The sequence below is a fragment of the Cardiocondyla obscurior genome, linkage group LG03, assembly GCF_019399895.1.
Source record: "Cardiocondyla obscurior isolate alpha-2009 linkage group LG03, Cobs3.1, whole genome shotgun sequence".
Classification (NCBI taxonomy): Eukaryota; Metazoa; Arthropoda; class Insecta; order Hymenoptera; family Formicidae; genus Cardiocondyla; species Cardiocondyla obscurior.
Window position 1 is genome coordinate 4008759 of NC_091866.1, and position 11587 is coordinate 4020345.

Below are 11587 nucleotides of genomic sequence, written 5' to 3' on the forward strand. Positions count from 1 at the left end.
ATATTGCATCCCTCTACTTTACAAAAGAGTCTCGACTCGTTCCTTCGATATGCCGAGATATCGATCGAGCTGAAACTTAAAATTAGTTACAATTGACTACTTTAAAATTCGTTTTTATTTTAGTGTTATATTTCTGATAATAAAATAAATAAAAAGAATAATAATAATTATATTAACAAGAGCATTAAAATGTTAGAATGTTAAAAAAAAAGTGAAACGGCGTCGAAATTTTCTTTGCTATAATTTATTTTAATATTTATCGTTTGATTTACATCGACATGTGTTGCAAAAATACAGCCAGAGTCATTATTTAAATTACTTAAAAAGTAACGTAGATAATGTATCACTTCTATACGAGAACGTAATGTATATTCTATTACAGTTAAAAAATTTCAGCTGCATTTTTATACAATTTTTGCTGGAAACTTTGTACACGAAATTATCTCGTCTTTATCGTTTTTAAATTCGAACTTAACGTCGATGCTCACCTGAAAAGAAAAAGAAAAGAACGGAAATAATTTTAATAACACGTTGATTAAAGTTTTAAAATAATATATAAAGTATAATAAAGATTTTGAAAAATTTAAATTAAATGTAAATTTATATTTAATATATAAAAGAAGCAACGAATTAACGATGACTAAAATCAGAATTACCGCAGGGGTTTTTTTCTCTATATTGAACGTAGCTTTATACTCATATTCTTGATCTTTATTTAAAGGGCATTTGAATCCATGATCCGAACTTTTACACAAATCAGGATCTCCCATAGGAAAGGGCACAGGTACATCGAGTATTACACCATAAGCGTACGACATAACGCTTGAAATATCTGTGTCTGCAAAGTATATTGTTATAAATTAAATTACAAATTATTAATTAATAATTAGCCACTTGTTTCAAACGTTGAAAAAAAAAATACAATTAAAGTATTATATTCTTATTAATTATCTTACTAACTTGGAGTAAATTTGGCGATTACATTTATGTCGTTGCCACGGGTCAGAAAGCATTTCTCATCGGACAAAGTACAGCTGGAAATCGAGATCTCGCCGACTTTAGCTAACTGCGAACCTAAAATAAAATTGATATTACATAGTGTCGCAAAGAAACGATTTCCAGCCTACATGCAAATTGAAGTGAGCATTGTAAACGTTTATCCAACATATAATCTTCAGTTAATTTGACTTAATTGAACTAAATAGATTTAATTAGCAGTCACGTTTTATAAAGACGATCTATTTATGTCACTGATTTTCTTAATTACATCTCATTGAGATAAAAAATTATGTGTTAGCTGCAATATGATACCATACGTAGTTAGAAATTAGAGACACGTGTAATTGAATAGTTGAACGTGCAATGTAACATAATAGTTTCCGGTAATGCATTAATTAAAGATTCTCACTGTGTAAACTTCTCTTTCAACTTATAATTAACGACAGAAGCCGCGCAATTAATAGCATGCTGTTACCGACAAGAACCTTCAATTGATTTCATAACATTTTTCAATGTTAGCTATTTATTAAACTATTAAATTGTAATTATTGTTAACTTAGTTATTTTAAAATGACTTAATTATTTTTATTTTTTTTTTACACATAAAAATCAACTTATTAACTTTTTATGCAAATTAAATATTTTCTTGATAACACAGTAACGCTGTTAGCTTTTCCATTAAAGAAAAGATAAAAAGTAAAAATTCAATTAAGATTAAAATTAGTTGGATTTGTAAAAATGAACATTTGTCGAATAGAAGGTCTGTGTTTATTACGCTGTTTGTCTCGACGTGCATTTTTTTTCACGAGCGTGTACATTTTAACATATGTTTTAAGATATTGTTCGCACACATGCTATGTCAGCTATTTTCCTTTTTAATTAAATTAATTATTCAGATCACTAACTTTAACCTAATTTAACTTAAAAATAAAATTATTATCTAATTCTTATTTTATTTCTTTTAATTAATTAATAATGAGTAATCTTGGTAAGAATTTAAAATAATTACTTACAAAATGTACAAAGCACTTACCGCAATCTTCAAAAACAAATGCGAAGGAAGACGTTATCCCGCATAAAACACATGATATTAAAAATGCGATATTGATTCTTGTCATGATGCTACCACGATTTTCACGCAGATATTAACGACATTGCGTGCAATCCTCGCGCCTAAATTTATAAGCGCATCTCGCAACTTATCTAATAATACGAACGTTATATTTACCTCATTACGTTAATGACAGGCCATCACTATATTGCACGTAATCTTCTTAATTGATACGACTCCGTTTCTTCGTTACATGTTATTAAATTTTTTAATGAAATTATTTAAGATTAATAATATAATATATATTTAAATAATTTTTTAATCCATGTAGCTAATAAAAAAAATAATAATAAATAAGCTGTTAAATAGATTAATGGTAAAACAATCTATTTATCTGGTACCCATCGATATGTTACCATATTGTGAAAAGAACGAGAAACATGTAGCACAGATGGAGCTACGTAGATCAATAACAACTTTTGGCAGGTTCTCGCGCGTTAATTTTTTCAGTATCTCTTCTGATCACTTCTGGTTTGGGGTCAGTAAGGTTATTTTGATGATTTTTGAGTTATAATCGTGCTGATCGTGCGGATAAAGTACTCATATCGACGTAATGTTTGGCAAAATTTAATGATATAGTCTTATTGTAAATTTTAATCACAACGGTAAAGTTTCATCAGTTTTCTATAAGCACATCTACATAAAATGAATATTGTTTGTGTAATATGTAGCGATTTACTTGTGCCGTCCGATGATGTTTTCCACACACCGTGTGGACATGTTTTTCATCATGCATGCTTATTGCAATGGATTGAAAGGTAGACGCTTGAATGCTGCATTATTTTTGTAACCTTTTTTTCTGTTACTTATAGAAGATATAAAAGTGCTTAATTTTATTTATATAATCGTTTCAGATCACACACCTGTCCTCAATGTCGGCAGAGGACAACCGAGTCCAAGATACATAGGATATATTTTAATTTTTCAAATAATGAAAGCATTCTAGAAGACCCCGTATCTTTACAGACAAGAATTGACAGCCTAAATTTTCAACTAAAATTGAAACAGAAAGATGTTGATGATCTTAAGGGGGAGAATGAAAAATTAGGAAAACAAACCTCTGGTTTAAGGCATGAAGTCCGAAAGATTGAAAATAAAATAGTTAGCAAGGACAGTGTGATATTCGCACTTAATGACCAGATAAAGTTTTTCAAACAAGAATGCTCAGATATGAAGAATTATAAGGAAGAGAATATACAATTAAAAAAGGAGCTGGAAAACTTAAAGTGGTATAACTGTTTATAGTGTTTTTGTTATAAGTTTGGGAACTTTATATAAATTTTTATATTTAAATTGCATTTATGCTTTATGTATATTTTGATTTTATAGCATTCGAAGTCTTGTAGATGAATCTGTAAGTAAATTGGATAGCATAATAATGGAAACGAGTGATACTTTCAAACTTAAAACATATATAGCAGTATTAAAAAGGTATTTACTATTTTTAATTTATATAATATTAAATATATATTGTAAAATATTTTTGTAATTATTAATAATATTATAAATTTAACTTTTCAGAGAAATGATGGTTACATCTGACAGGTGCAAAGAGATCAGGGAAAGATATAATAATTTGCGCCATCAATATTCTCGTGTTACTGGAGATAATAAAGCTTTAGCAGAGGAACGTGTCAAGCGAAAGTATGTAACGTTTTTTTTTTAACTTAAATAATTAATTTTGTGTAATTATTATATCCCAATATATTTTTAGAAAATTGGAAGAACAATTAATATTATGTGAAAGTGAAAAGATGAGTCTAGAAGTTAAACTTCACAAAATGCAGCAAAATGAACTTAATTGTATCGATTCAGATCTATCCTTGAAAAGTTTAAGTAATTCAAATAGACAAGAAAAGCATAATACTGTAAAAAAGTCTAATACTGTAAACGATTGTATGCCAAAATCTAAAAGTGCTTCTGCATTGAATGATACATCTGGAAGTAGTGATAACTGGATTATTGTAAATGTATGTAAAGTATAACTTATTATTATGCTTTAAGTATGTTTTATTTTAAATACATTAATAATGAGAATAATTCATTTTTTTTGTAGAATGATAACAACATCACCCCACAGAACATAAAATCGCAAGGTTTCTTCTCGATAGAAAGTGATATGAAGAAGCAAGAAGCATCTAGTAGCAATATAAAAGTACCCTCAATACTTGCAAAAAAATCAAGATTTAATCAACATAGTCAAGTGAGTCATTTTCCATTTAATATATAATTTGTATTTATTGCAATTTTTATAATTTTCTCATATTTATTTTAGAGAACTGTTGCTAACAGAGAAATGAGTTTTGATGGTTTTGGGGGACATGCCAAATGTGATAATTTTCCCAACCCTATTAGCTCCGCACTTTTAAAGAAAAGTAAAGAGGATTTGATGAAACTAAGGAAACGAAAATTAGAAAAAAGAGATAATTAAAAATTTAAAGATATTAATATATTGGTAAATACATAATATGATAAATTAAATATACAGATTGTTCTAAAAGAAACGTAAATTATTTTCATGATAGACTCTTTAAAATATTTTGAGATAAAAATGTTGAGACTGCGATATATCTGTTTTAATGCGATATAAAATAAACTTGTACATTAAATAATTAATTATAAATTGATTACAGTTACTTATATTCTTGACGCTTAAAACTATATATTTAAAAATGAAATATTCAATGTAATTTTGTAATAAATATTTTCTTTGTACGATTATTAAAGTAATTAATTGTAATTTTGTACATATTTATTATTTTACAGATTAATTTAATAAATAATTACACGACAATTTTAATTACTACGTCATGTATTGTGCGTCACGCTTTGTAGTATCAGAATAAGTATTATTATTAATCAAGGAAATAAATGTGGTTTTAATAAAAATTAAAACACGTCTTACGGATTTTGCGTTTGGCAAAATGTGTACTAAAAAGATTTTGTCGAGACAATTTTTCCCTTCTAGCAAACAACGGACTTGTGTAATTGTATTTTTGACGACTGAGGCTTTGTTCGCGGGAGTGTTTAATAAGCGTGTAGGATTGGCGGACGGCAAATATTTGCCAGGATGAAAGTTAGAATTTCGTGCACACAAAAACCTGCAGATGTAGATACAATTGTGTTCGCGAGCTTACCGAAAATTCTAAAAGTCCGGTAGCTCGAAGGCCCCGCGGACAATTTGCAGAGAATATGTAATATAATACGTCGCGTTATGGAATAGACTGGACTGAGAATCGCATACTCTGTATTATACGTATAATATTTTGTCCTGATAAAAAAATAAATCTTAAATAAAAAAATCGGTGTGACGTCTGACTTAGCTGTTCATCGATTTTATTATTGCCGTTTATTTAAGAAACTGGCCATAATGTAAAGCGAGGTCTTTGATTCTTCGGTCGATTCAAAATATTAGTAACAAACTCCTCGGATCTCTCTCTTCTTTTATTCTTTTTTTATAAATTATATAATAAATTCCGTCGATTTTCCAACATTGCTAAGCGTTAAATTGCGTAAAGGTGAGACGTGCAAGGAAAGCGCGGGGACAGGTAGGGTGGTAGGTGGTGGGGATGCGAGCGGTAGGCGGCTAGCGGTGAGCGCGAGCCGCCTACCGCTCGCACGTATGTGACTTCCCCCACCTTACTCATTCGGCACAGGTAGTCCGTACAGCGCGTAGTTAAAGGAGCACGCGGTCGCACCGGAAGTGTGATAATTATTACACATACGGAGACGTATTCCGGCAAGAATCAGATCCTCCACTCTTCTCTTCACAGTTCCCGTCCCTTTAAAGTGAGTTCGATCCCCGTTTACAAATCAATTATACGCACATCGCCGGGGTGATTATTGTAGCTCGCGGTTATCTTAGATCGAACGATCGCTGTGGACCCTCTTTGGGTCAATCCGATTCCGCAATTCGAGCAATCCGATTCCGCAACCGTATTAATTCCGTCGTGCGACGCATACCGGGATAAAGCGGGCGAGGGCGAGGCTGAGCAGCGGTTGCGAGGCAAAATATCGCGCGGGCATAACCTTGAACGCGCTAGCTGCCGGTCGAGCACGTATGTAGTTAGAACGCACCGACAAATATATTTAATTAATAATCGTTCTCGTTTCTGTTTCAGATGGGGAGAAGCTCAAGTGCCGCATTCCATTCTAGACATCCTGAGAGGAGGAGGAGGCCTCGGAAAGGCATCGGGCATCGACGCAACATCTGGAAGGTAAGGATCACTTCGGCATTACTTAAAACATTTTTTTTTTTAGACTGACTTTATTTACAGCATATTACTAATTTACATTTTGTGTATTTTTTCTGTTACAGAAATTATAGTGCCGTTATCGCCGAAATCAGTAAATTAAACAAACCGCAGCCGGTTTGTCGGTCGTGTCGGGAGTGCCGCTAGTTTTTCGGACGTTTTTTTTTTTTACGATTATCATTTTTACGAAAGCGCGTTCGCGAGTGACTTGTGCGCGGAAGGAGGACTCGTCACGACGTCCGAACTGAGAGGAGGAGCAGGCCCGGGGGGCATCATACATCGGCGGAGCAACTTATAGGTAAATATCAATTTTTTAAATTAAGTAAAAAAAAAAACTTACTTTTTTTTTGTTAAACTTATAAACTAACTAGCATGTCTACATTGATATTTTTCTCTTTATGTTACAGCCACCGGCAGAGATCATCAACTCCGCTGACGCTCATGCAGATTGGTGAGTCGAATTATTTTTTTTCGTATTTTTTAATTAGGTTTTTTGGACCTGCAATGTACCGAATACATATAGAAATTATTATGAATTAAATAATGCCCCGAATAGTAATGACGCGCACGCCCTTTCAAAAAATAGCCCACGCGAAACGTGCTCATCGTTTCTTCTAGTTATATTAAATAATGAGAACATTCTAATTATCCTTTTAATTTAGAATCTTGATATTACGCGCTTATTTTCTTCTATATTTATTAAATTACAATCAAGGAACGTAATGCTATAGAACTCAATTGTGAAATTGTAATTTAAATTAATAATCATTGTTGAGCAATAAAGACGGTCAGTTTGCTTTAATATATTTGCGAAAAAATACAGTATGTTTCCTGCATCGCAGTTAATCATCGCCTCGAGTAAAGAACGAAATTTCTAGCTCGCAGGGAAAAAATTGTGCCAGCTTACCATCGCTTAAGAAGGATTTATTGCTGCGCAATATACGCGATGTTTAGAGCTAACGAAAACGTTATATACCGCGATAATCCAATGCCCTTTGCTATAGAAACTTTTTAACATTGTTCTTTTTTTCAACGTGACGTTTAATTCATTTATAGAATAATTTTTTTAACAAATGCAAAAATAAATTCTGCACGTTAGATTAATAAATGGCAAAATAATAAAATAGCAAACTGGAAAAGAAAAAAAAGGATTCGATGAAGTTATTTGACAGGAAAGCAATAATGAAAATCTTTAATATACTTTCGAATACTTTTCAAATTGGTTGTTGATGAGTGTTTTATCGATATACGGGTATATGTGTATCGAATACATGCGTTAACGAATTTCACTTTTGCTCAAATATGTCAATTCGATCTGTCGAAGGTTTCCGAAATAGCATTCTCGTTGAAATCCGTGTTATCCATAGACACAATTTTGATTTAATACGCCGAAGTAGAACCAATCGGCCGATCTAACTGACAGATATCGCATTAGTGATAACACGCGTTATCGTTTCAATATGCGGCTATGAAAAAGAGTCGATATCGGGACTATCAATTTTATGCGGGGGCACTTAACTGCATTTAACGATGGTAGCGCTTAGTATTACATTGTCAATTTAACGATTGTAGTTACAATCTAGATACACATTGATTGAACGTTACAGCCAGTTAGACAAACGCTATTTCATTCGTAAAAGGAAAGGAAAATTAAACAAATCGGCTCGATGCGCGTTTATCTTTGTTCGCCTCTTCTCAATAACAATTCGATTAATATTTAACCGTGATAAAATTATTTAGGGATTATTTATCGAGAGGTATTTCGATTGTTGAGATAAATATAAGACAACTTGTAGAAACGGGAGTACGTTCACCATTTGTTGCTTCGTGTCTCGTGCGTATAGGGTGTATTTATCACTTCTCGTCCGCCACTGAAATAATAATCTAGCGACGATCAATTTCATGTTTTAATTAGTTGTTTAACTAGCCGCCTGCGCATCCAGGTTCGTTACCGCATCTTGAGACAAATGCGTATTCGCGACGCGCGTAAATAAGCGCGTGGGCTCGAGATTTATATACGCTCAAGGTATGCCTGCGGTTCTCTTTTTCCCTGGCACGATGGAGAGACCGCTTAAAATTAAGCGGTGCCGTGCGGTGCGCGCAAACGTTTAAACCGATTACACATGGAACGCGCGGAATTTCGCGTGCAAGCTTTAATTAGATCGTCAGCGTCGGCGGCGGGGCGATCGTTGATTGGAAAACGCAACGGAAATCGCGCGATTTGCACCCTCGTCGAGGCATCCGTTGCAAGACGCGTCTCTCTCTCTATCTCTCTCTCTCTCTCTTTCAACGAGAAACCGATTTCTCTGCGACCCGTGAAATTGCGCTCGCTATCGGAGCTTGATTAATATCGCGGGTGAGTACCGAAGACACGCGGGTTAACCGAGTCGTGTAGACATCCGACTTGCGATCTTCAGTCGTCCACAGCCACGCTTGCAACGTTCGTCTTGTCTAAGTGAAATGTCAGGAACTTCCTTCGCGTCCTCAGTTACTCCCGCAAAGTCGAGGAATAAATGTCGCTATCTGTTAAAGAACGAAGACAAAAAAATGCGCGAATAATCATGTATGAGATTTTAGTAAAAAAAAAAAAAAAAGAGCGTTACCGCACGCGTTTATTAGAGAGCAGATATCTGATTGTCGATTGACGTCGATTATATTTACGGACGTTGTGATAATGGCATTCGTGGCACGATTTCCGGCGCATAGCGACACGCTAATTGCGGTATTGCTCCAAGTGCGGGCCGGATAACCGAAGGGCGGGTCGAGGATCTCAGTATAAAACAATTAGACCCGCTCGTCCGATATGCGCATCGTCGCGTTAAGTGCGGTCCACGCCGAATCGAGTTGATCTCTGCATCCGCGTTGGGAGATCACAATGTGACACAATCCGGCGTGTTCGGCCGCTGCGTAAAGTCGTGCCGGTGCGTCGTCGGCGGAATTACGCACGTGTCGCGTCGCTGCATACGTAATCGGGCGTTGCGTCACATCGCGTTACTCCCTGATGTATATTCGTTCTATTCCCTATCATTGATCTTGCGACAAGCGACGACACGGGCGCGGCAAGGCTCGATCGAAGCGCGATAGATCGTATTTTTCACTCCCTTTTTAGGCGAAGATTTGTTCTTTTTACGGAAATTCGAGAGAATAGTCGGGATACGGAATTGCGTATGAAATCAAATAAAATTCTGAATTAATTTGCTTTACCAAAGAATTTTTTTTTTTTTTCTAAATAATTCCATGATTAAAAAAAAAAAATATTATTGACGCGAGGAATGCAACGTTATCATTTCGGCTGAATTAATTTGATTACCGGCCCGAGGTGTCGAGCGAAGAATCAATATTTTTCATTGCACAACAATTTAATAAATTAAAACGGCAACTAAATACGCACGATAAAGCAACGATCTAGCGCATACATTGACACAACAAATCTCCGCCCATACGGATAGCACTAGTTTCCACAATCTGGTTTGTTCCAATCAGCCGTGTGCGTCCGGAGCCAACATTATCAATCTGAACGCGGAACGCGCGTAAATAAAGTCCGGCGAAAACGTCAACGGGACAACCGGCTGCGGAAGTACAGCGTGTTGCAAAACTGCGTTTTACAAATACGCGGGTGCTCCCGTGTCGACAGGCTCTCGCGATCCGGAGCACCGGAAGCGGGTGCAGCAATTGCGAAGAGGCGAGCCGGTAGTGGCATTATTGCGCAATTAACGAGGGGTCAAAATACGCTGTGACGAGGGGGTGGAAACTCGTGAAAACCGGCCAATAATTATAACACGACTTCGCGGTGCGGTTATTGTCCCAATTCGACGGGCGAAGGGGGTGGGCGACGGGAGATGGAAGAGAGATCGGGCACAGAGGGGGTGAGGGTATCGCGCTTTGTGGATAATGGCTGTGCTCGAGAGGTCATGTGAGCCTGACGTTCCAGCATGTCAACAGCAACTATGCATCATCGGATGTCTGCCGCACGTAAACGCCTGTCTCCTCTCTCCTCTCCGCGCGCCGTCCACCCCCGTGCCGACGTCCCTCACCCTGGGCCGTTTCTGCTCCGACTCGACGGCCCTTCCGTTGACCGCCAATCCTTCCCCGCCGCCGTCGCAACCCCTGGCTAGATATACGGGCTCGTTCATTATAATAAGCAGCGACGGTCAAATGAACCCTCGTTAACTATGAAATATTGATTTCCCCGCGTCCAAGTGCAAAGATCGGAGTCACGATGAACCGCCGTCGGTGTTCATCACGGCGCCGATCGCTCGTTCGGGGAAGGAAGCTCGATTTTTCCCGGTTCTCACCTCGCCGATCGAACGCCAATGATTCCAGAGACTATTTAATACCTCCGTCTTCTTCTCGATGCGGTAATTTTACGTCGACGTGACCGCCGGGCCGCGTAAATCCCGGGCGCAGCCCCATGCATCACGCGGAAATGGACACCCCGGGTCGGGTGGCGAGCCGTAGATCGACCCCCGGGTTGCACTTGACACTACATCGTCGTCGTAATAACAATTCATTTTCGGCAGCGGCATGATTTCCCCGGGAACGTGACCGCACTACATACGTTGCTCAAGGGCGAGCGGTAACAGTAGAGCAGGACGACTGAGGGTGGTTCGAGCGGCGGCGGAACAGGGGGTATTAACGTGCGGTTACTCGTGTACCGCGCTGTGAAATTACTTTAAATTATGGAGAACGGAGAGAGAAAGAGATTGGGAAAGGTGGCACGTTTCTCGCTACGGCCACAGTGGAGAGAGAATGTAGAGAGAACGAAAAAGAAGAAAAAAAAAAAAAAAAAAAGGAAGTTAATACTTTTTCCTTCTTATGCTCTCGTTCCTCTATTTCTTCTTTTTTTTTGCTTCTGCTGCTAGGTGCTCTATTCCGTTATACACTCATCGTTCTCAGCCGTTTTCTTCTTTCACTCTTAAAGTTTTTCATTCCCGCGTTGCTCCAGCATTCTTCCATTTTCATCATCTTTACCATCTTTGACCTTAGCGTCTCTTTCTTTCTCTTTCCACCTTTAAACCGTGCCTCTTGTTCCCCCGCTTCTTGAAGCTTTACTTTTTATCCACGCCTTGTACTCCTTTTTAACCCTTTACTCTTGTTTACTGCCTCAGTCTGTATTTTCATACCCGTTTTGTCTCCTTATTTTAATTTCTTTCATTTTAATTCTTCTTTATCGCTAAAGCAGAGTTTTACTAATATATTTATAATTAGACATTTTTATGAAAAA

At 36.7% G+C, this 11587-nt stretch overlaps 2 protein-coding genes across 3 annotated transcripts; one reads left to right on the plus strand and one right to left on the minus strand.

Moving 5' to 3' along the window:
- Positions 1 to 248: 248 nt before the first annotated feature.
- On the minus strand, positions 249 to 2167 carry LOC139101220 (ecdysteroid-regulated 16 kDa protein-like). Its single transcript, XM_070654225.1, has 4 exons — positions 2033 to 2167; positions 961 to 1074; positions 657 to 838; positions 249 to 488 (listed from the first exon to the last, which is right to left on the minus strand). The coding sequence occupies exons 1-4, from the start codon at positions 2115 to 2117 to the stop codon at positions 405 to 407; spliced, it is 465 nt and encodes a 154-aa protein (XP_070510326.1). The 5' UTR covers positions 2118 to 2167; the 3' UTR covers positions 249 to 404.
- Positions 2168 to 2518: 351 nt separating this feature from the next.
- On the plus strand, positions 2519 to 5540 carry Nopo (no poles). Of its 2 annotated transcripts, XM_070654219.1 has the most exons (8): positions 2519 to 2868; positions 2965 to 3339; positions 3440 to 3541; positions 3632 to 3754; positions 3825 to 4080; positions 4167 to 4313; positions 4386 to 4565; positions 4877 to 5536. In XM_070654219.1, the coding sequence occupies exons 1-7, from the start codon at positions 2756 to 2758 to the stop codon at positions 4539 to 4541; spliced, it is 1272 nt and encodes a 423-aa protein (XP_070510320.1). In that variant the 5' UTR covers positions 2519 to 2755; the 3' UTR covers positions 4542 to 4565; positions 4877 to 5536. The 2 variants fall into 2 exon arrangements, with proteins under 2 accessions (XP_070510320.1, XP_070510319.1); XM_070654218.1 differs by having other exon boundaries at positions 2520 to 2868; positions 4386 to 5540.
- The last annotated feature ends 6047 nt before the right edge of the window (positions 5541 to 11587 follow it).

What these genes read in the sequence shown, in the direction of transcription:
- Nopo (XM_070654219.1), top strand. Translation starts at nt 2,756, where the DNA reads ATGAATATTGTTTGTGTAATATGTAGCGATTTACTTGTGCCGTCCGAT. An exon ending in GAGCTGGAAAACTTAAAGTG is followed by an intron (nt 3,340 to 3,439) that starts GTATAACTGTTT and finishes TTGATTTTATAG; the next exon opens with CATTCGAAGTCTTGTAGATG. An exon ending in GAGGAACGTGTCAAGCGAAA is followed by an intron (nt 3,755 to 3,824) that starts GTATGTAACGTT and finishes ATATATTTTTAG; the next exon opens with AAAATTGGAAGAACAATTAA.
- LOC139101220 (XM_070654225.1), bottom strand. Translation starts at nt 2,117, where the DNA reads ATGACAAGAATCAATATCGCATTTTTAATATCATGTGTTTTATGCGGG. An exon ending in AATCGCCAAATTTACTCCAA is followed by an intron (nt 839 to 960) that starts GTTAGTAAGATA and finishes TATACTTTGCAG; the next exon opens with ACACAGATATTTCAAGCGTT. An exon ending in TAGAGAAAAAAACCCCTGCG is followed by an intron (nt 489 to 656) that starts GTAATTCTGATT and finishes TTTTCTTTTCAG; the next exon opens with GTGAGCATCGACGTTAAGTT.